Raw genomic sequence first — 24,485 nt, 5'->3', positions numbered from 1 at the left:
CCAAAGATTTCCTAAGAGCTGCTCCCATTCTGACACCATAACTTCATCGGAAGCGTGGTGTAAACACATTTGCACTTCCAGTGAAGTTAAGATGAAGCAGGAGTGGATCCAAGAAAACTCCTGGCCACTAAAGAATAAATGTTGGAGTATTCTGAAATGGCAAACAGCTAGCTGTCTCACACTATTGCTATGTAGTAGCAACACAAGTGGTATTTTCCACGAACAGCATGCTGCCGTCAAGCCAAAAAGATGGTCTGCCTACCATACAAATGAGTAATGTGGTATATAAGTTCTAGTGCCGGTGCGATACTAGGTACATAGGCCGTACGTCCCAATGACTGGCGGATCATATCAAACAGCATGTCCCTTTGGCTGGTCACAATAGGCAGAGTACTGACCATACTCAACTAGCCCGTATTTAGAAAACTCAGAACATAATGTCTAACATTAGATGTGATTCTGCAATTGGACAGCACTTACTGAACAATCCGGCGTGCTAAGAATGACACTAACAACCAATTTAAGATGATCAGTCGGGCTCGCAATACGATTCACTTAAGCTTACTAGAAGCTACATTTGTTCATAGGCAAAGACCTGTCCTCTGAAGGCAAAAGGAACAGGTCCAGGCATTGCGCATTATCGAATTAAACAAAAGCATGGGTGACAATAGTTCCCTGGTGCATTCTCCACAGCAACAACTTGACCAGTGTCAACTTACCAATCAGCACCCTTTCTCATGTAGTATAAATTGTTGCTCCCCTTGAAATTTGGCATTTTTGCATCTGTCCTGATGAGTACAAAACGAAAAGCTTCGGCATCTCTTTTCAGCAATATTAAATAGGAGTTATTAGATCAGGTTAGATGAAGTTTGTTGCTCATAACGCTAGATTCCTTATTGTTTTACAAGGTAATACTGCAAATTTCTGATTTCTTCAAATTTCCTTTTTCCAACAAAGGATAGACATTAGGGGCATTCTTTGGAGAACTCATACACTACATATTTAACCTTTCAATTTTAAAAAGTTTGACATTGTATATTGCAGACAAGATAAAAAAATGAAACAGATAAATGGCATCTGTCCTTTAAAGAATATATAATTTATCACTGCTTTTCTTCAAGACTTAACTTCAAGGTGCTACAGAAGCCACAGAGTGATAGTGTTATTGTAAACTGAAAGTGTCCTATAAATAAGAAGGCATGTTCACACTGCACCATGCGTCAGTACTCATTTTTATTTTCTCTTTATGCTTTTTCCGATCTTAATGGTCTCACTTGGATGATGTTTAGGTTTGTAGGATTAAGTTCAGCAGTGCTATCTGTATCCTGAGTTTCATCGCTGCTTATGAAGAAGATTATTGAAGATGAACTAAAAGTCACTTTCTTTTTAGGCCGATCCACAACCCTTTCAGATAAGACGATAGGCTTGACTGGCTTGTCACTTCGGACTCGAACAGTATGATCTTTTATTACCCACTTAATTCTCATTAGACGAGAGCAAAGTAGTTGCATTAGGCACCATCGATACTGTAAAGGGTCACAAAAAATACTTTTATTTATTTTCACCTGTCTTTTTACAAACATCAATATCTTAACCTTTCTTATACTCCTTATAATCCAGTGGGCTGAATTTTACCAGCCCTATGGCAGCAGGCTAGAAGACAGGAAGGCTGTAATATGTCAGGGGAAGCCCAATGCCTTCGTGCTGCCATGACATATTACCAGCAGCAGGAGTCTCAGTGGCCAATGGAGCCACTTAAGAGCCCAATTAAGGGCCACCTCCCACCCCCACTGGTATTTTGCCAGCATTGGGAGGGCCCACCGCTGCATATCGAAACTGCCAGCAGGTTCCAGAGGGGGGCCCTCTTATTGCTGCTCCATGGCCCACAAAGGGCCCCAAGCCCCATCGTGGCAATAGCTGCCCTTGCAGCTGAGGGTCCGCTGCTGCAATATACACCCCCTCCTCCCCAAAATCTCAGTGGGCTAGCTTGCTCAGTAAAAAAACTTACCTCATCTTCAAGGGTGCCTCAGCATTGAGGTGCCCTCTCCCGCATGCTGCCACTTCAGCAGAGGTCACCTGCAACAGTGGTGCTGCCAAGGCCCCTGAGCTGCTGGCCCTTTGATTGGGCTGGCAGCTCTGGGAGGCAGGCCGCCTCCGAATTGGCTGCTGCTGACAAAATTCAACCCAATGAGTTTCCTGGTGAATGACAACCATAAACACTGGGAAGGTGCTTGTATGGGGAGAGTTAGTCCAATGTTCGTGCTACTGGTTATTTTCCAGAAACCTCTGCTGGGAATGCAAATACATGATCAGCTGACGAAAGGAGCAAGCTTAGTTGTTTGCCCCATGTTTGCATCACTAGCAAACACTGCTGTTTAAACATGCAGATGAATAATGGGCACTTGGAGGAGGCCCCAGTGTTTTAAAAAACATATTCAGGAAAGACAGGGAGACAGGGAGGAGAACAAGCGTTTCCCAATTTTCCTCTCCTCCTGAAACGGATTTATTTGGGATATCCCTCTGGCACTTCACTATCATGGGTGAACCTAGACAGCAAAGGTCAATTGGAGGTTTGACTGTAGGAGCATGACATACAAGCCCAATGCTGCCCTTACGTGAGCTTTTTCATCAGAACTGACTCCAGTTTGTGGGGCGTTATGGCGAAAATCTCCTACAGATGGATGAGACAATGAAAAGTTAATTCTCACCCCAAAACCATTGACTTGCGCCCCAAGTGGAGGGAGGAGGTGGTAGCTGGTCCCATTGATCACCAGAAAGTAGTTAGAGGGACAGCCCTCACACTTGCTGGGAAGAGACAGAGCGACAAAGGACCACAGGTGTATTCCGTCAATGAGCCAGAAAAGGTGTGGGGAGTAAACTAGTCTAGTGAGGAAATCTTGTTCTTCAAGCCTAGAGCTAATCAGAATCAGAAGGCTGACCAGGAAGAGTTAAGCAAGCCTACAAATACTATTTTACTACTTTCCCCATTCTCAAGTAAGGTTCCATAGTTGGCCGAATCAAGTCAAGATTTGATTATGTCCATTACTTTGTACGCTCACTCGCTGCCTGTGAAATAAAGCAGCTTAATGATTTGCATCTAACCTTGTCTCACTGAAGTGTTTTGGTCTGCCTTTGAAAAGATGGGAGAAATACATGTGAAGACAGACAGGATATCCAGTTCATACCGCAAAAGGGTCCCATTACAACAAACATGCAGGCACAGCAGGTGTTATTTAACAGACATCAGGAGCAAGCAATCCTGGTTGATTTCCTATTTAGTAACCCAAGAGTATCAAGGCCCATTATAGCATTCCTTTTGTCACTCCAGCCGAAATCATTTAACTCAGCAAAGACTAGGAATCAAAGGTGGAATCTTCAGTATGATACAGTTACTCACTGCCTTAAACAACTGAGCTAACAAGTGAATGGAAGATATTTAAGTTAGTGTTACTTCCATTATTATAAGGAAGTGATATACCATACCTTTCTGCTCATGAAGATATAAATGATATGATTATATGTTGTGCTGGATTTGGCAAGAAGTGAAAGAATAATGGTTACGGTGGGGGTAATAATGTCAGTGTAACCATAAACCAGCATGAAGGATACTATTGCATATGGCACCCAACAAATTAAGAACGTGGAGATCATGAAGAAGCACATCTTTGCCACTTTCTTCTCACAAGTTAGTATCTTTGCAATTCGGACTGACTGAAGGTCTTGAACATTTTGAAGCTGTAAAAGACAAGGAGGAGAAGTGTCAGAAACAGTTATACTTTGGAATGGACTACCTGGCACATTTGCAATTTTTTGGTTCCCACTGAGCCCTTTCCCACCTCTCCAGGTATCTTTTTTTTTAAAAACTCATTCATGGGATGTGGGCAGCACTGGCAAGATCATTTATTGCCATCCCTATAGAACGGAGTGGTCATTTCAGAGAGCAGTTAAGAGTCAACCACATTGCTGCAAGTCTGGAGTCACTTAGACCAGACTGGACAAGGACAGTAGATTTCCTTCCCTAAAGGATATTAGTGAAACAAATGGCTTTTTAATGACAATCCACTAGTTTCATGGTCACCATTACCAATAGTTTTTTTTTAAACTACAGATTTATTTAAATTCCCTAGCTGCCATGATGGCATTTGAACTGGTGTCTCTGGATCATTAATCCAGGTCTAGTTGCTAGTCCTCTAGCAACCACAATCCTATCATACCCCAGCTGTAGACCAATCAGGCATTTTTATACCCATTTTTGATTTTCACTACATATCCAGCAGATTCCAACTTATACCATGGTACAGTTCCACAGGCTTTGGCCACCCTAAAGTACACCTTATCCAAGGATTCATTTGTCAGATGTGATTCTAGATTGTGCAGGAATGTCAAACAATTCAAACATGGAGATTAAAACAGCTGATTGAATGGGACAGGGGTACGGGCTGATTTTTTTCTCCCTCTCTAATCCTGGGGTACTGAGATCAATTACAGGAAGCCCCCTTATGGTCATCCCATCAAAAATCAATACAGACTGGAATCCAAATCTAGGATCATTCTGGTAATTATGGCTCAATCTCACACATGGAAGTACAATTACCAACTGATTCATCACAGAAGCTGCTGCTCAGGCATTGAGAAAATATAGAGTCAGAGTTTTACAGCACAGAAACAGGCCCTTCAGCCCAACACGCCTGCGCCGACAATCAAGCACCCGTCCTAACTAATCCCATTTCCCCGCACTTGGCCCATAGTCTTGTATGTTATGGCGTTTCAAGTGTTCATCTAAATAATTCTTGAATGTCGTGAGTGTTCCTGCCTCTACCACCTCTTCAGGCAGTGTGTTCCAGATTCCAACCACCCTCTGGGAGAAAAAATTTCTCAACTCCCCTCTAAACCTTCTGCCCCTTACCTTAAATCCATGCCCCCCAGTTATTGACACCTCCGCTAAGGGAAAACATTTCTTCCCACCTATCCTATCAATGCCCCTCAATTTTGTATATCTCAAATCAGGTCACCTTCAGCCTCCTCCGCTCCAAGGAAAACAACCCCAGCCTATCCAGTCTCTCTCCATAACTGAAATGCTCCACCCCAGGCAATATCCTGGAGAATCTTCTCTGCACCCTCTCCAGTGCAATCACATCCTTCCTATAATGTGATGACCAGAACTGTACACAGTACTCCAGTTGTGGCTCCAGTTATACAGCTCCATCATAACCTCCCTGCATTAGCCTCAGCTAATTAAGGCAAGTATGCCTTCCTAACCACCTTATCTACCTGTGCTGCTGCCTTCAGTGATCTATAGACAAGCACCCCAAGGTCCCTCTGACCCTCTGTACTCCTGAGGGTCCTACCATCCATTGTATATTCCATTGCCTTGTTAGACCTCCCAAAGTGCATCACCTCACACTTCTCAGGATTAAACTCCATTTGCCACTGCTCCGCCCATCTTACCAGCCCATCTATATCTATATATAGCACAATAATGTTCACCTGTAAAAGGAAAACACAGCAAAGTTATGTTTAGCTACATACATAACAGATGTTCAATGAACTGATCTTGTGTAGAACCTATAAACTCTGAGTAAAAGGATTTCACCAGAGTAAACAGACACTGGGTTTGTTATACTTAGAAATGCTGGCATGCTGCAAATGAATGCTCACATTCATTAAAGTGTCGTTGCCTGGTCACTGTATGTAACATGGGCCCTGATATTGACAGGGGTGGGTTTGGTAAGTGGAGGCAGGGGCTGGGGGGGGGTAAGGAGTTCTGATTGAGTTTTGACTCCACAGCATGGGACTTACTTTTTTTTTTAAAAAAACAGGATCCCCACCTGGAATTCAGCCAGGCTTGGCTTCCAGTCAGGTGGGGAGCACACTGAAATCATGCCACAGCAGCAGGTAAAGAGCCTGCAGTGGTTGGAGGGGGGAAAAGAGAAAGGGGGGGGGAGGTAATCAGATCCCAGGGAAGGAGATAAGCTTTGAGGGAGGGGGGGAATGGGCTGGGTGTAGGGGAAGCACTCTTGTTCTTCTTGGCCCACAAGCAGTGCTACAAGGGCACATTTCTTAAGACTTGTCCTCACTTTATTGAGCTGTCAGGTTCTCAGAGGCCTGGGAAACCAGGCCAGCCAGAGTTAAACATGTAAAGCAGATTAAATATGAGACTCCCAGCCCCATTATAATATTTAAATGTCCATCACGCTTCCTGGGAGAAGGTTGGCTGCCCGCTTCTTGTCCCACCTCCATTAAACCCGGAAGCGGACGGGTTGGGGTTGAGTTTGAGATTTTGTTTTTAAATTTTAACATCTCACCCAACACCCAAGCCACCCATTTTTGAGGGTTAAAATTACCCCATGGAGACCTGAAGACACACTGTTCAGTATTTCCAGTAGAATTGCAAACAGGTTATAAAAAAAAATCATGAAATACTTCCTTTTTATTTATTATAAACTAAACATTGGGTGCAAGAGAAATATGCAAGGCTTGAAGTGATGCAGAGAAGTACATTGAGGCTCATTTGTTATGTTCAAGCCCGAGTTATAAGGAAAGATTGGAAAAATTTGGACTCATCTTTAAAAGTTGATGATTCAGAGAGGACCGAATTGAGATATACAAAATGTTAAAGTGAGATATAGAAAAGATTAAATCATGAGCACTATTTATAGCCAAAGCTTGATGAGATGAAGGATGTCAGCACAGACCAGTAGGTTCAGGATAAACACCAGGAAGCGTTTGTTCACATATTAGCAATTAATATCTGGAATAGTCTTCTGAATAAAGTCGTGAAGCAAAAAATCATTCAAGACAAGATAAATGGAGGAAATAAATTGTAAGTGAATAGAAGGATGCGATAGATGGGTCAAGTGTCCTTCCCATTGTGGTCATAATATAATGGCCTAGAATCTGGGCTGTGTTTTACAGGTACTAAGTGTCCTTCCAACTACCAAAATGGTAGGTGGGAAGCAGGAACACATCTCCAGCTGGAAGTCCACCCCCTGCCATACTGAGTAAGGACAAGCAAGGAGACATCCTTTACCCATGCCTGAAGGCGGCATTAGGGATGTTTAGACTCCGCCTCAAAGACTGGTTTGCCCTAAGACAGTCAGTGTCATCATGGCTGGTTGAGATTGTACCCAGTCATTTTGCAGTGTTTACTGTGGTTGTTCCCTTACATACAATTCACACCTTGAAGATAGGAAGTCGCTAGTTTTACCTACCATTCGTATAGTATATAAAATATTCCCATAGCAGTAAGCTATGATGCCTACAGGGACAAGCAGACATCCGAGGAATAAAAGGAGGACAAACAAGGTATCACTGGGGTTTCTGGAGTCCCAGTTCACCGAACAGCCCAGTCTGTGCAACTCCAGAGAGTATCTGTTCCAGCCAATTAAAGGTGCTCCAGTCCAGGCCAGTGAGTAAAGCCAGATATATGTGATAGCACGCCAAGCCCAGGAAAAATCAATCGCTGTTGCAGTCACCACCCGGATATAGCGCTCATATGCTAGGACTGCCAGTGACATGATTGATGAAATTCCTATAAAATTAAATGACATATGGATACAGTAAGTTAATCTGGTCATCTGTAGATTATATACAAGCTTTTAAAAGATTTACATCAACTAATTCCTATATCTTGGCTTATGTGGTTACCTTTTTCAATCTTGGTGACTTCCACAATGGGCTTTGGCCTCTCGAACGGAATTGTCAAAAAAATTATCTATGAGAAAAAGTTGCAAATCTTACCCCTCTCTATACAGCAACACAAGGTTGACTCTTTCCCATATAATAGTAATCCTGATTTCACCAAGCCTTCAATGAGAGATTTCAGTTTCTATAAAATAATTAATTTAGTGTACTATTTTGACTGTTGGGGGGGGGGGGGAAATAAAAAAAATTGGCCCTTTGGAAGAAAAATTACCATCTAATGAGCCTTTTGTTCATGGTGTTTTCTGTAAATGCATCAGTACATCTTTAAAATGTGCTGACTTTTTATTTTTGGAATTTTGAGCCACTTTCCTTTAAGGGTTGCTGGATCTGGCTACCGGACATCACTGTGAGTGCATCACGAAAAGGCCTAGCAATTTACAGCCGTGGCTCGTCACCTTCTCAAGGCAACTGGAATGGGCAAGAAATGTGGTATTGCCAACAACTGAGAACAAATTGAAAAAAAAAAAATTCTTTAACTTCTGCAATTTGCTAAAACCTTTTTTTGAGAACAATTTGTGTAGATATGACTCTGTAAAACCACTGTGGACATTGTTTTCCTGTTTCTAATTTTGCCATGTCCATGTGGTAGGACGCTGTGCCATGTGATGTAACTATTAACTCTAAGAGCACTTAGGTGACTTCATTTTATAATTGCAAGGTCAGCTCAGTGATAGGCAGAGAAGTACATCTCTCCTCTTCCCTGCCCCTCTAACCCCAGTCACTGTCAATTAAAAAGGGCAATCACTGGACATTTGCTCGTAGCTGTTCCTGCTCTCACTGCCACCCGTAAATGGGATTTCCGAGGCACTTCCATCCAAGTTACAGCATCGGAAGGAGAGCAACTTTGAGGAAATTATTGGTCTGAATTTCCTATCGAGTTCAATAAGTAAAAAGAATTTAAATAATGCAGCCCACCACAAGAGGGCACATTAGCCTAGTTTTGTTCTCAGTGCGCTCTACTTTCCCACTGTATTCATCAAGAAATGTTCATACAAAAAAAAATTCCTGTCAAGATAAAGAGCGTTACTAAGGTATGAGCATTTATTAAGACAGCGTCCTACCACATGGACATTGCAAAATTAGAAACAGGAAAACAATGTCCACAGTGGTTTTACAGAGTCATATATACACAGAAATTGTTCTCAAAAAAGGTTTTAGCAAAATGCAGAAGTTAAAGAATTTTTTTAATCGATAGCATTATTTTAATGATGTTCGGAAGTATATTGAGGCAAAATGCTGGAAATGTTCTTAAACTCATCAGCACCTACAAAGAGATAGTTTAGCATTTAGGTGTGATCAAAACTGGAGCTGGATTATAGGGCAATCCTTTAAAAGGAACGGAGAAAAATTTAAATGAGAAAAAGGGAACTAATGGTTTAGTTTTGGTTAGTTGCATTAAAAAGGTCCTAATTATTTTTCAGTTTTGTAAGGGGAATGTGTTTTTATGCCATGTTTTAATTCAGCTCTCTGCTTGTAACAGTTTTTGCTGGATTTCAAATGTGTTTTAACTGTTCTATCAAATTGCAAAATGTGTTTGTTATAGATGTAAACTGGGACTTGGTGATTTTGTGTGCAGAGTTTGTGGCAAAGGGTGATAAAACATGGAGTGCGGAGGACATCGGGACGATGGGACAAGAATTCTGACTGAAGACATCATATTGGACTTTTCAGAAATAAAAAAAAAAACAGTTTAACTGAACGGGGACCACCTCACCACCCCCCCCCCCCCCCCCCTCCCGGATGCACACACAAATCAGGACATGCCACTAAGGTGGTAGCATCAGACTAATTACAACGTCAGATAGTCTGTCTACAACAGCTCTCAAACAATGGCCTCTCGGAATACATGTGAATTGTTTCTTCCTGCCTTTTCAAGATGCAGTTACCACATCCATTGCTGGTATGCACCTAAGACGTCACCTGCTGAGAGCAGGATATGACCACATGCAGGTGGTCTTGCATAGCCATGGTGGGATTGATAAGGCACTGAAACCCAATCGGATGACAATTCAAGATATTACCTATTATGTCAAGTGACCAGGGTCAGAAAGTGGTATTAAGCCACAGCCCACAAGGACATCGTTGCTACAGTCAGGAAGAGTGACCTGGTCAATCACTGAAGATGTAAAGAGAACTCGTTTGGCGGACTGACCACCCGAGGACGAACTCTTGCACGCGGGGTTACCAACTACCAGCACAGTGAGTATATCTGTAGTTTGGGTAGAAAGTAAATAAAAGGAGCTTGTGAGAATACTTTGTGTCCTTGTTATGTGTCATTGATATCAAGAGGAAGGCCAAGATTCCACAATATTTGGGGCAAGATACCTGGGGTAAAACGGGTGACCAGCTTACTGTTTCCTAATAAGGCTATACCAGAGAAGTTAACCGCAACTTGCTCTTCTCAGGTGCTGATAGACTTGCTGTGTGTTTCAGTGTTGCTGAAATCCATGTTGAGTTTTGATTTGGCACTTTTTTTGAAAGCAGGTGCTGTTAATGATTTTGCTGCTGCCATTTACAGCCCCTTCAGATCCATCTTTAATACTTATCCCATGACCATCCCCTTTTGCCATTTAATCACTCCTGCCTTCCATAGCATCACAGATCTTTTTTCTTCTTTCTTTACCACCCTTTCCTTGCCTCTGTACTTGCTTGAAACCTGTTGCATCTGTAACCTATTCCAATTCTGCCGAAAGGCCATCGACCTGAAACATTAACTCTTTCTCTCCATGGATGCTTCTGCACCTGCTGAATGTTTTCTGAACTTTGTTTATATTTCAGATTTCCAGCGTCTGCGATATTTTGCCTTTGTATAAGCTAGTCTGATTAGTGGCATTTGTTTGTTTTTGACAACTAGACAAATCTGTATATTGGTGATCATTACAATTTTCAGAGTGTCAGGTGTGTACAAAAAACTTCACAATCTATGTAGAATATTACTACAAAAAATACCAAGTTCCTCCTGACTTTAGAGAACACAGCCCTTCAAATGCACTGCTCCAGCAATCATTGTAACTTTACGCCCAAATAAAATGTGTCACAATAGCTCCCCCTGGCATTTCAGACAAGTGCAAGTCAGAAGTTGGTGAGCTGAAGAGGACATTAGTCTTCTGAAGAACTTTAAAAAACTTCCTCTTTTTTGTAAAAAGATCACAGACATCAGCACTTCCTTTGCTGTGGTGACTCTCTCTTCCCAGAAAAAAATATTGGGGTCCCAACATCCATACTCCCAATCCCACATTCAGGTCAATTTTGTAACTGGGCATCTCTGCCAACTTAATTGAAGATTTTCAGATTTGCTCCACTGTCACAACTGCTGTGTCTGTGGCAATTAAAGGGGAATAGAGGGTAACTGTCAACTTTTATGGCCCTGCATCCTTCCAGGCTGCCATGTGACCAGTACAACACTGAGCAGGGAAATTTCAAGGCGGGCATCCAACAGAAGACAGATGCCCTCAAAGAATAGCCAAGTTTATCCACTTTGACATCATCCTCAGGTCAGCAGAGGCACAGAACTAGGGACCTCTACAGCACATCTGAATTCTCCAGGGCGCAGGATACCACAATACATGGCACTGAAGGCACCAAATCAGCAACTTGATGCAAGTGAATTAAAAGAGGTTCCAATTCTCAGAACATTCAGCTTGTCTGTGAAAGAAACCAGGCTGTGTCCTCACTCGCTAATGCAAGGGACATATTCTGCAGGGTGTCTTTATTGACTGATCAACAGCACTGGCAGCACTTCATCCATACATTCTACTACACACCCTACCAGATGACACCAAAGCAGATTTGTTTGTCCCAGCAGCAACTTTCCAGGAATCCTTATATATGTGAAGAAGTCTGAAACTATTGAAGTTAATTTCCTGACTTCCTGTACAGCTCATAATAAATCACAAAAGTATTTCAAAACTAACATTTGATTCATTGCAAGCTAAAGGGTGGAAGGTTGTGTGAGAACAAGGCTGTAAGTTAAGGAATGTGTGGGAATTGTGATGAGAGGGGGGCATGTGAGAGAAGTGGCAATATTTAAGCTGCTTTGGGGTTGTGTGCCCTACTGCGAGTGTTGCTTTAAGAGGTTGAACATTGAGAGTGTTGCCCAGGGAGCAAAAGGGAAAGTATAGTGGCTCACTTCTTTCTGAGCTGTTAAGTCCTGGGCGTAAGGAAGTTGGAATTGCACCCTTGTTGAATGGAAGTTTCCTAGGTAGGGGTCAGCATTTGACACATTTTTCCCTTTTTAAAAAAAAAACTCAAGTTATAGAGTTGCACCAAGAACATTTATATTGTCACCTCAGGAAACCTGTGTATAATTCCATCTGCTGCTGAGCAGTAATGCAACAATGGCATTAAGTGGAAAATTCAAGCTCTTGCTGCTTGTAGCTACTCCCATCAGGAGATCTGCAGTCAAGGTATGTCATGCTTGTCTATCTTGCACCATCCTCACACATCCAGTGTAGCTTGTCTTTAAACACCGTGATGTCCGTCATCCAACTACCCAGAGGTCGACCCCTCTTTCTACTGCCCTGCAGTAGAGATATCGGTATCTTTTCAGCTCTGATCAAATGGCCGAAACACTGATATTTTTCCTCAGTCACTTTTTGAAGAGTTCTTTTTGCTCTTGTAATTTCAAGCACCTCTTAATTTGTATTATGGTCTTTGTAAGGAATTTTAAACATATGTCTTAGAATCCACATTTGAAAGGCTTCCATACTTATTGTCCAGGTTCCTGAGGCATACAGGAAAACGAATAGAATGTAGCATCTTATGAGCTTTTTTTCCCTTGTTGAAAGCTTGAGCTTTCTTATTAAAAAAATTTATTTAAGGCCTGTGATTACACTGGCTCCACAGGAGCTGAAAGTATTTGAAGGGATCTATGGTTGGAGGAAATTTCTGGATAGGGCATGGCCCTGAAGAGACTTGAAATTGAAAAATGAGGATCTTCACTGAGGCACAAGGAGCCAGTCAAACTTGGCAAAAACTGGGCCAATGGAAATGCAGGACATTGTGCAGGTCAGGGCTATAGAATTCTGATCGAGTCATAATTTGTGCAGGGTGGATGCCAGCTAGGAGGCATTAGAGAAGTCAAGCCTGGAGGTAATAAAACAGGATCTGGTTTTGACAGTGATGGGGATGAGGCAGGTGTGGAAGCAGACAATGTTATACAGCTGGAAGAAAGTAGTCTTATCAGAATTAAAGTGGAGAAGGAAGTTATCTAAATTGAGAAGTAGATCAAAATTCTATTTGAAGTTGCAACCAGGAATGTTGATGGAGTTAAGGCCAGAGGCACACAGGTGCTGCCAGGAAATTTAATTTGTCTGACCTGGAGCCACAGAAAATTTCAGCTCATCCAAGTCTTAATGCTAGACAGGCAATTACAAATCGTAGCTGCAGCCTTGAAATCAATGGAGGAGTTGAAGAAGCAAAAGTAACATTGAAGAGTGGTATTGATTTTTAGGTTTTTAAGTTGCTACTGACACCAATAAAATAAAGTTTACAATTTTTTTAAGATAACAATGTAGCAATGCAAAGAGAAGTCTGCAGAAGATAAAAAAAAAATGGAAGAACAAGCTAGTCAACCCAAAAATCCCAATCCTTCACAAAGTGTACAATCTATTGTATTTAGGCATGTGTGCGCTAGTCATTACTGGGTACAGCAGGAGCAGCTATGAAGGGAGGCCCAGGAGTAGAGGACAAATGTGGCATAAAATCCATACACTACAGGTTTCCCACAACAAATCCAGACATGAGTGCAGCAGTCCATTACAAAGCTAAGGCTGAACAGGGAGGTTGTAGCTAGTGTGCCACCTAATCCAAAAAAAGAGCATTCACATTGCACTACCTTTTTCTTTTCTTTTGGGCCTCCTTATCTCGAGAGACAATGGATACGCGCCTGGAGGTGGTCAGTGGTTTGTGAAGCAGCGCCTGGAGTGGCTATAAAGGCCAATTCTAGAGTGACAGGCTCTTCCACAGGTGCTGCAGAGAAATTTGTTTGTCGGGGCTGTTACACAGTTGGCTCTCCCCTTGCGCCTGTCTTTTTTCCTGCCAACTACTAAGTCTCTTCGACTCGCCACATTTTAGCCCGGTCTTTATGGCTGCCTGCCAGCTCTGGCGAACGCTGGCAACTGACTCCCACGACTTGTGATCAATGTCACAGGACATGTCGCGTTTTCAGACGTCTTTATAGCGGAGACATGGATGACCGGTGGGTCTGATACCAGTGGTGAGCTCGCTGTACAATGTGTCTTTGGGGATCCTGCCATCTTCCATGCGGCTCACATGGCCAAGCCATCCCAAGCGCCGCTGACTCAGTAGTGTGTACAAGCTGGGGATGTTGGCCGCCTCGAGGACTTCTGTGTTGGAGATACGGTCCTGCCACCTGATGCCAAGTATTCTCCGGAGACAGCGAAGATGGAATGAATTGAGACGTCGCTCTTGGCTGACATACGTTGTCCAGGCCTCGCTGCCATAGAGCAAGGTACTGAGGACACAGGCCTGATACACTCGGACCTTTGTGTTCCGTGTCAGTGCGCCATTTTCCCACACTCTCTTGGCCAGTCTGGACATAGCAGTGGAAGCCTTTCCCATGCGCGTGTTGATTTCTGCATCTAGAGACAGGTTACTGGTGATAGTTGAGCCTAGGTAGGTGAACTCTTAAACCACTTCCAGAGCGTGGTCGCCAATATTGATGGATGGAGCATTTCTGACATCCTGCTCCATGATGTTTGTTTTCTTGAGGCTGATGGTTAGGCCAAATTCATTGCAGGCAGCTGCAAACCTGTCGATGAGACTCTGCAGGCACTCTTCAGTGTGAGATGTTAAAGTGTAGCTAGTGTGCCACCTAATCCAAAAAAGAGCATTCACATTGCACCACCACTAGCAGTAAAAGTCACCACTGCCCTCATCTTTTATGTCAGAGTCATTATGAGATAGAAAGAGGCCATTCAGCCCATCAGGTCCATTCCAGCTCCCTGTAGAGCAATTCAATCAGTCTCATTCCCTTCTATTTCCATAGCCCTGTAAGTTTATTTCCCTCAAGTGCCTATCCAATTTCCCTTTGAGATCATTGATTGTCTCTGCTTCCATCACTCTCAGATAGCGAGTTCCAGGTCACTACCACTTGCTTTGTAAAAAAGTTCTTCCTCACATTCTCCCTGCATCTTTTGCCCAAAACCTTACATCTTTGGACCATTGGCTAATGGGAACAGCTTTTCTTTGTCTACCTCATCCAAACCTGTCACAATCTTGTACATCTCTAACAAATCTCCCCACTATCTTCTTTGTTCCAAGGAGAACAACCCCAACTTCTCCAACCTAACCTTATAACTAAAATTCCTCATCCCTGGAACCATTCTGGTAAATCTCCTCTGCACCCTCTCAAGGACTCTCATCTTTCCTAAAGTGTGGTGACCAGAACTGGATGCAGTACTCTAGTTGTGGCCAAAGCAGAGCTTTGTAAAAGGTTCAGCATAACTTCCCTGCTTTTATATGCAATACCTCTATTTATGAAGCCCAAGATCCCATATACTTTGCTAACTATACTTTTAACATGTCCTGCCATCTTCAAAGATCTATGCACATGAATCCCAGGTCCCTCTATCCCTGCACACTCTTTAGAACAGCACAATTTAGTCTATTATGCCTCTCCCTATCCCTTCTGCCAAAATGCATCACCTAACACTTCTCTATTAAATTCCATCTGCCACTTTTCTGCCCACGTCCTGTTGCAGTCGATTGGCATCATCTTCACTGTTACCTCCAAGTTTGGCATCGTTGTCAAATTGAGATTCTACTCTATTCCAATAACCAAGTCATTTATATATCGCAAAAAAAGGAGTGGTCCGAGCACCGAATCTTGGGGAATACCACAGTCTACCATCCTCCAGTCTGGAAAACAACCATTTACCACAACTCGCTGTTTTCTGTCCTCAAGCCAAATTTTTATCCAAGCTGACACTCCTATCTCATTAACCTCAATTTTGTTAACCAGCCGTTTATGTAGTACTTTGTTAAACATTTTCTTAAATTCCTATATGGACACCATCGACTGCATTCCTCTTTGTTACTTCATTAAAAAAAAAAATCAATTAGACTAGCCAAACACAATCTGCTTTTTACCAATCCATCCTGGCTCTCCTTAATTAACTCAAACCTCTCCAAGTGCTTATTGATTATTTCCCCGATTATTTTTTCTAAAACCTTACCCACCACAGATGTTAAGCTGGCTGGCCTGTCGTTACTGAATGCCCTTACATCCTTTCTTGAACAAGGGTGTCACATTTGCCAATCCTCTGGCACCTCCCTTTCTAGGGAAGATTATGTCAAGTCCTTTCATTATCACGACCCTCACTTCCTTTAGCAACTTGGGATGTAAGCTATCCGGGCCAGGTAACTTGTCCGCTCGAAGCATAGCCAGCCTTTCCAGTACATGCTGATCATCAATTTTCACCCCACCCATTACCTCTATCATGCTCTTCCTTAGTAAACACCAATACATAGTACTCCTTAAGTATTGTAGCCTTGCCGTGTGCCAAGCATATATCACCCTTTTTGTCCCCAATAGGCTCTACCCTGCCTCTTTCTACCTACTTACTATTTATATGCTGGTAAATGATTTTTGGGTTCTCTTATGTCAACTGCCATTCTATTCTTTTTTATTAGTCTTATTTTCTTCACTTACCCTCAAATTATATTTGGCTTGGTTCTCACGAAGTTTTTAGGCACCCACTGCAGTCAAATGCTTTTCTGACCATTGACCCATTAAGGAAGTGGCTGAAATCACTTACACCATGTACCAGACCTACACAGTCAGCAATGACCAGCAACAGCAGAATCAACTAAAGTTTCCCTCCCACCGCCCCAAATATGACAATGTTTTGCATACAACCATTCTGAAACTACCGGAAATCGTATGGTCTAAAACAGCTGTTATTTTCATCAACGTGCAAATATTTGCAATTCACACCAGAAATTATTGCAATCCAAACAAAAGTTGCGGGGCTGGTGAAGGAAGGTGCACGGTTCTTTCACTGAGTCAAGCAAACATGACGGCTTTTTGAAGCAGAATGGATAGCTGAATGGCTCTCAAGAGACGCAGGCTACAAAATGTAATCACCTGATGAGATATTTGCACAACGCCACACCAACAACCTGGCCAGACACTTGGACTGTTAACACAATACTTGGACAGGTGAGGAGAGAAATGTTAAGTAAATACCTGAGATGATTGGCTTTTAACATATTATAATTGAGACTTATTCCACTTTTTTTAAACTCCAGATTTTCCTGAGGTTTTATGCTAAACTGGGATGAGGAACAACAGCGTCCACAGAAAGTCAGGAAGTTAAGGATTATCAACTGGAGCAAGGGATCCCGCGCTCTGCTTTTTCCAGCAAGCTCAATTGATCACTTACTTCATATTGGGAGGTTTATAAATCACAGAACTAAAAATTGCATTCTGTTTATTCTATTTTTCAGAATCAAGACTCTTTTCCGCAGAAAAGACAAAGTATAAAACTGAACTGTTTCAGTTCACGCAGTGAACATGTTCCATATGAAAATGATTAAATCGTGACAAATGAAAAGCTCATTATCCGGCATGGACTCGATGGGCCGAATGGCCTCCTTATTAGCTGTGATCTAGGACTGGATAGCTTGATTTGAAATGGGAGAGAAACACAGATTAGGCAGATAGATCAGGGCAGCATAACTGAAATTAAGGGTCACAAAACATTTAACAAATCTTAATTGAATTATTCCGCTAAAACGCGTATTCCAAGTCACTGAGCCTTGGAATACAGCGTTAGAATTCACAAAATTAAACACAGTAATCTGTTAAATGAAAGCTCATGGCCCTGAATCATGAACTCGGTTTCTCTCTCCCCAGATGTTACCCGACCCGCAGCGTGTTTCCAGTATTTTATTTTTTTAAATTTCAGATCGGTTAGTAAACCTTTCCCGGCGACATCTTCTGCCCAGCAGCGACCAGCTCTTGATTTTTTTTTTGTTAACGCACCATTTGTTAAAATGTCCCGGAGACCAGGGGCGGTGTATTGTCTGGTGAACCTTTTCAACAGCCAGAGGGCAATTTAGTCGTTCGGTCTGTACTCACCGAATAGGCTGTTACTGAAGCCGTCCCAGACACAAGCTGCAGAGTCCCAAACCCATCGTCCTTTTATGCAGGAGACAAAAGTAAAGATAATTCCAAAGACGGATAACAGTAAATCACTGATGCTGATGTTCACAAGGAAAAGGTTAGTGGGGGTCCTGAGCCTTTTGAATTTGCAGTAAAGCACCAACATCAGGAGATTGTTGCAGAAGCCTACAACACCTATAGTACCTACGATGGTTGCTAGAACTTTGTAGGTATTGGGACTGAAGAGGATTTCCTCCAATGCATCGGTATTATTAGCTGGATTCATCGCTGCCTACTGTCCAGCTCCGACATGCTGGACGACCGCCCCGGAGATAAACTCCAGGAGCATTCAGGAAGTGAGTTGCTGCTAACGTGCTAAGGGAATTGTAATCCGATTACAGGCAGCGCAAACCTACAGCCGTTTCAATTAGGAGCACTTCAAATGGAATCGGCATGGTTTAAGTGCCATCCATTGTTAAAAAAGCGACATGTACTACTTCCCATGTCGCCGGGGGGTGCAGTGGAGATATCTGTAACTGAATGCTATGCTATATTTGCAATTTGCCCGGGAAAGCAAAGCAAATCAAATGGTGCGATTTTTTAAAAAAAAACTTACTTTTCAGCAATATCTTCTTGGTGTCTTTAATAACGTGAACTATTTTTAATGGGAACTCTGCATGAGTATTCACCTAATTAACTAAATACCTGCTGTTGGTAACGTGACGGTAAACAATGAGTGATTCTACTCACTGATCTGTTATCTGTAAGTAACTTCCCTGATGTCAAAATATTCATTCTGAGCACATTTTCTAAAATAGTTTATTAAATATTCTAATGAACTTCGGTTTAACACATATTTGACTTAGAATATAAATATTCCTGTGCCCAGCATGTCTTTGTGGTTCTGTCATTCCGTGATTTTATATGGAAATTTCTATAATCACACGTGCCCGTGAGACTTAACAAGCAACAAATCGAGATTGAACAGGTAGGGATGGTGTCAATCAAGAGTAAGAACATAAACTTCCAATTAAAAGTGGAAGTACATATGAAAAATCCCCAAGTAACAATTAGTCAGAAGAAAATATCAATATAAAGGGAAATCAAAAGACCAGCTCAAAATATTTTGAACATTTGCTCTGCTGCCTCTTGTTTTTCACTGAACTCAAAATAAGATTTCTTAACATCACAAAGAAGTTGAATATTAAAATTTACAACAGAAATTATTAAAGGCAGAGAGGGTAACAATGAAATTTTAAAACTAAACTACAGCACCTCAAGAGAAGTAATGAGCTGATCTGTTGATTGGTGCTGGGAATAGATGCTTTTTTTTTCATTGGATCTCATTTCCAATCACAAGGGACACCTGGCACAGAGGCACCAGTGGACACTAATGTGCTCCTTTTCTAAGGCCATCTGGGCATGGACAAGACCCTGGGACAGAACCTGGCAGCCAAATAGACCACCCCTACTGGATACACCCAAATGTACTTGGCCACCTTGGCCAGACGCATGCGCAGACCCACAAGAAGGTCCTTCAGTAATATAAAAGCAAAATACTGCGGATGCTGGAAATCTGAAATAAAAACAAGAAATGCTGGAAATACTCCAGGTCTGGCAGCATCTGTGGAGAGAGAAGCAGAGTTTCAGGTCAGTGACCCTTCTTCAGAACTGTATATGAAGGTCCTTCAGGCTTACTTGTCTGCTCTGCCCTGGGTGGTCAAAGATCAGGAGAATGGGACTGAAGTGGAGCCAGAAGTTGATTTCTGAGCAGCCCTTTCAAATAGTGGAAGAAGGGGTGCAAGCTCTTGCACTCAAAAAATATGTGGAATATAGACTGATCCAGGCCGCAAAAGCTATTGGTGGCCGGGGAGTCTATAAAATAGCTTAAGTAACAATTGGAATGAACGTCTCTGTGCTGAGAAAGTCTGTATCTGAGAAAGAGAAAAATGAGAAAATGGTCTTTCAAATAAGACAATTATTTTTATGATTGACAGCAAGACTGGTTATTCAAAGACTACCAGTTCACAACTTTCTGCTTAAAACCCCCATCCTCTCTGTCTAATATTATGGTTCCCAGTACTGAGGAGAGCAGGTTTAAATTGCATTCCGATAGTTATAGTCTCTTGGTGTGACCAGCAACATGATATACAGAGGCCTGGATCTTGTGGTCAGTGGTGAAGCAAAGGCATTGCAGTTAACCTTGAAGAAAGCTGCCCAGAAAGATCTAGTGATCTCTGTGCCACGGATTTCCCTTTCCCGATTTTAGTTTGAATTTTTTGCCAAGTCAAGGGGATCTCCAGAATTCCAGCAACAAGGATGTCATCAAGCAGGGTAAGCAGCCCATCACATTGAAATATTCTCAATTGGCTAATCAGGAAGTAAAATAGTCTGGATTATCCTGCCCTTTAAATTAAATCTTACAGAGGTTGGTATAAATGATTTGGACATACACGTGGTAGAAGCTGGTGCATCATGAACAAACTTCGAAAAAATAAATATTTACATTTTTTAAAATCATAATGGAGAAATTTGACAATCCACAAATAAATTAATTTTGAAGGTACAATAAGGCTATTGAGCTGTAATTATGAACATAGTGCATCATTAAAAACTTACACCTTAATCAACAAAGTGTAAATTTTTCAAGGGTATTTACAGTGAGACTAATAGTGTAAAAGAGCAAGTTCTCATCAGTTTAGTGATTTCTATTTGCTTGCAATCTGTGGGGCCTTCAACAGTGCACCACATGGTGAAGCTTACAATCGTTGACAGCAACTTCTGGATTTTCACGTTTAAATTCGCATGTGTGGATTCCCAAAGTTAGTGTCATTTTGAGACGAATAATGATAACGAATGCTGACTGTTTCTCTGCCATTACTGCCACAAAATCCTGGCTATTGTGACACTTTTGCATTTTGACAGTCTACTTCCTGGTCTGGTTACTTTGAGAATCAGCTATAACATTAACAATAACTTATGTTAAATGCACTATATAAATATAATAAAATGTCCCAAGGCGCTTCAGAAGAGCATTATAAAAGTATGAAACCAAGCCAAAAAAGGAGATATTAGGGCAGATGATCAAAAGCTTGGTCAAAGAGGTAGGTTTCAAGGAGTGTCTTGAAGGAGGAAAGTGAGGTAGAGAGGCAGAGTGGTATAGGGAGGGTATTCCAGAGCTTGGGGTCAAAGCAACTGAAGGTGTGGCCACCAATGGTGAAGCGTTTAAGGTCAGGGATGCAGAAGAGCCCAGGATTAGAGGAGCACAGGTATCTCGGAGGGTTATGGGGCTGGAAGAGATTACAGAGATAGGGAGGGGTGAGGCCATGGAGGGATTTGAAAGTAAGGATGAGAATTTTAAAATCAAGACATTGCTTACTGGGAGCCAATGTTGTTCAGCGAGCACAGGGGTGATAGGGGAACGGGGCTTGGTGTGAGTTAAGACACAGGCAGTAGAGGTTTGAATGACCTCAAGATTACAGAGAGTAGAATGTGGGAGACCAGCCAGGAGTGTCTTGGAATATTCAAGTCCAAAGCTAATGAAGGCATGAATGAAGTTTTCAGCAGCAGATGAGCTGACACAGGGTGCAGTTAGGCGATGTTATGGTGGTGAAAATAGACAATCTTAGTGATGTAACGAATAATTTTCAGGTTTCTAAGACAAAGATAAATCTCTGAATAAAAATATTCAAGCACTCAAAGCTGAACTTTATGGGTAAGTTTAATGTTATTTGTTAATATGTTTTTAATGTTAGAAATCTTTTTTTTATTACTCTCCTCTGAGGTGACTGGCAAGCCAAGATGGTGGTCAAAACAATTTTAATAATTTTTCTTTTAATTATTGTCTGTTTCCTGACAACAAACATAAAATGTGTTATTTCTCTGAATATATTTCTCACAAATTTCTTTACAAATCTATCCTGTAGTCGTGCACACTCCTCCACCACCCCCACAGCCCAGTGCTCCTGCAAGCATAATCGTCAACTCACGAAAGCAATGGCACTGGTGATTGATCAGTATTACAAAAATATTCTTTTATAAAAAGAATGCATGTCTTCAGTTGAAATGTAAAAAATCATGAAATACTTATTTGAAATATTCTGCTGGTCTTCATTCAAGAGTGTATCCAATAGTTTGTAGATTCTTTTCAACAAACTGAATGGTTAGTCTACATGCAAACATATGAATTAGGAGCAGGAATAGGCCACTTGGCCCCTCAAACCTGCTCTGCCATTCAATAAGATCATGGTTGATCTGATTGTAACCTCAACTCCACATTCCCGCCTACCCCGATTAACCTTTCACTCCCTTGCTTATCAAGAATCTATCTACCTCTGCCTTAAAAATATTCAAAGACTCTGCTTCCACCACCTTTTGGGGAAGAGAGTTCCAAAGTATGATGTCCCTCTGAGAGAAAACAATTCTCCTTATCTCTGTCTTCATTGGGCAACCCCTTATTTTTAAACAGTGACCCTGGTTCTAGATTCTCCCACAAGGGGAAACATCCTTTCCACATCCACCTTGTCAAGACCCCTCAGGATCTTATATGTTTCAATCAAATCGCCTCTTACTCTTCTAAACTCCAGCGGATACAAGCCCAGCCTGTCCACCTTGCCTCATAAGACAACTCGCCCATTCCAGGTATTAGTCCAGTAAACCTTCTTAAGTCTGTGGCGTGACTGCGAAAATATTTGTTACACTATAATCATGGTTAAATGCAAATGCTATAAAAGAAATCATAGAGTAAATAAAAGTTCACAGTATGACATAATACCTATGATGGTGATACCAAACACATTGGGCCATAATTAATTGTCAAAATAATTGTGAGCTGATGGCGCTTGCTGTTATTTATGCCCAAATGCCACAGCAATTTCAGGTGAGGGCAGATGCAAGATTAAATGCATCGTTCTGCCATTGACTTCATGAAAACAGCATCCTGCTGACTGCCTCAGCATTGAAATGCATGGAATGGTGTTCTGTATTTGCATGGTAGATATGAACCAAACTCGCCATAGAAAGTTAAATCATGTCAATTGCAGTTTTTTAAATAATGTGATTAAGTGTTAATTACTGCCAAATACCTCCATGGTACTGAAGATTAACTCTGAAGATTAACTATTACAAGGGGGAGTCTCATTTCGTCAGGTTTAAATTATTGATGGAGATTTTGAAAAGGCAAAATTTATTTTTTTAAACTTTCATACTGTCTCTTTTATCTCATTTTTTAATCCAATATTTCCTTCCGTCTCTTTATGTCTCTTTCTGTACTTGATTTGACATTGAATTCATCCACTCCAATTTATATTTCATTCTCAATCCTTGGGCTGTTAATTTCACAATCCCACTATCTGATTAGTTAAGAAGGTATGCAATTGGTCCCAGATGCCCAGATTCCTTAGCTGCAACTTTATCAGCAGTGCAAAATATAATTGCGATTAAAGGGCAAGTCTAACCAATGGTGGACACCAATCGTTGCCATGCTACAGCAAATGATGGCCCAGTATTGTATAAGTGCTGCTACTGTGTAGGCTTGTCCTTTGCTTGAAGCTGGACAGTAAAGAATATCTGCTGTCTTCCAGTAAAATCTTGGAAGTTCTATATTTATCTATACATCAATTATTGTTTAATTACTATGCTATACGCTTAGGTTTTTAAGCTAGATATTTCCTCTGTTTTAATGCCATCAGCAACTCTTGTAAGTAGACATCGCATGTCCTGTGGCTCAGCATGTAATTTTATCTGCCCAATATCTCAGTAGACCTAGCAAGATCCTGGGTTGAGTAGAGAGTTTTGCATTCAGTTTACTGGAATATATCTTGTGCTCTTCGGGTCAAAGAAATTTAGAAAATTTGCCATAATAGATATATTCTTTCTGACTCAGACAGAAATACTGCCACTGAGCTAGTGGCAGTATTATTTATGTGCTAATTTTCAACATAAAATTGACTTTTAAAACACTTGGTTACTACTTCTTATGTACCTACACACGCTCAGTCTTCTGATTAGCTTTGTATCCCAGAATTATTGTTGCAGCACAGCCAAAGTATAGTCTCATATTTCTTTGATTATATCCCGTAACACAGGGATTAAATAACATTAAAAAAAATCTTTCTTAGGTAGTCAGATATCAACAGTGTTCAAAATTGGCATTTGTCCAAAAAATACAACCTCCCAACAAAGATGTATTATAAACAGCCCCACAGAATGCTTGTAATTAAAGGAAATGGCTTGACTCAATGATCTGTTTGAATCATTTTGATTAACCTGTGGTTGCCAGATATCAACACTTAGTCAAACAACTATCAGAGACACTGCACACAGCAGACTTCAGCACATCTTTCATTCCATGGAATAAATTACAGGTCCAGAATAATGCCTTCAGCATGCAAAACCATGAAGTATATGCTCTGTATATTTGTTGATGAATCAGGTAACAGTCCATAAATTCAACCTTCTGTGTATTTGACCAGCAAGAGTCAAACAAACAATACAACATAGTCAAAAATGTTGAATTTTTGTCACATTCTGTACAACAACAATGTTCCAGTGTGCCTTCTGTTTTGAATGCAAATTAAGTGGTTATTATTCAGTCTAAAACTATGAAATTGAGGATGCATTTTGATTTGAGAGTCATGTTTCATTCTTCATC

At 41.4% G+C, this 24,485-nt stretch overlaps 1 protein-coding gene across 1 annotated transcript; it reads right to left on the bottom strand.

Annotated features, from left to right (window-relative positions):
* Positions 1-1,208: 1,208 nt before the first annotated feature.
* On the bottom strand, positions 1,209-18,119 carry opn3 (opsin 3). Its single transcript, XM_068044149.1, has 4 exons — positions 17,810-18,119; positions 7,212-7,531; positions 3,484-3,735; positions 1,209-1,526 (listed from the first exon to the last, which is right to left on the bottom strand). The coding sequence occupies exons 1-4, from the start codon at positions 18,117-18,119 to the stop codon at positions 1,245-1,247; spliced, it is 1,164 nt and encodes a 387-aa protein (XP_067900250.1). The 3' UTR covers positions 1,209-1,244.
* Positions 18,120-24,485: the final 6,366 nt, after the last annotated feature.

Source organism: Heterodontus francisci, chromosome 13 (genome assembly GCF_036365525.1).
Source record: "Heterodontus francisci isolate sHetFra1 chromosome 13, sHetFra1.hap1, whole genome shotgun sequence".
NCBI lineage: Eukaryota > Metazoa > Chordata > Chondrichthyes > Heterodontiformes > Heterodontidae > Heterodontus > Heterodontus francisci.
Note: the sequence above shows the minus strand (reverse complement) of the source record. Positions and strands in the feature narration are given on the sequence as shown.

What these genes read in the sequence shown, in the direction of transcription:
- opn3 (XM_068044149.1), bottom strand. Translation starts at nt 18,119, where the DNA reads ATGAATCCAGCTAATAATACCGATGCATTGGAGGAAATCCTCTTCAGT. An exon ending in CTTCAGTAACAGCCTATTCG is followed by an intron (nt 7,532 to 17,809) that starts GTGAGTACAGAC and finishes TTAATTTTATAG; the next exon opens with GAATTTCATCAATCATGTCA. An exon ending in ATATCTTCATGAGCAGAAAG is followed by an intron (nt 1,527 to 3,483) that starts GTATGGTATATC and finishes GACCCTTTACAG; the next exon opens with TATCGATGGTGCCTAATGCA.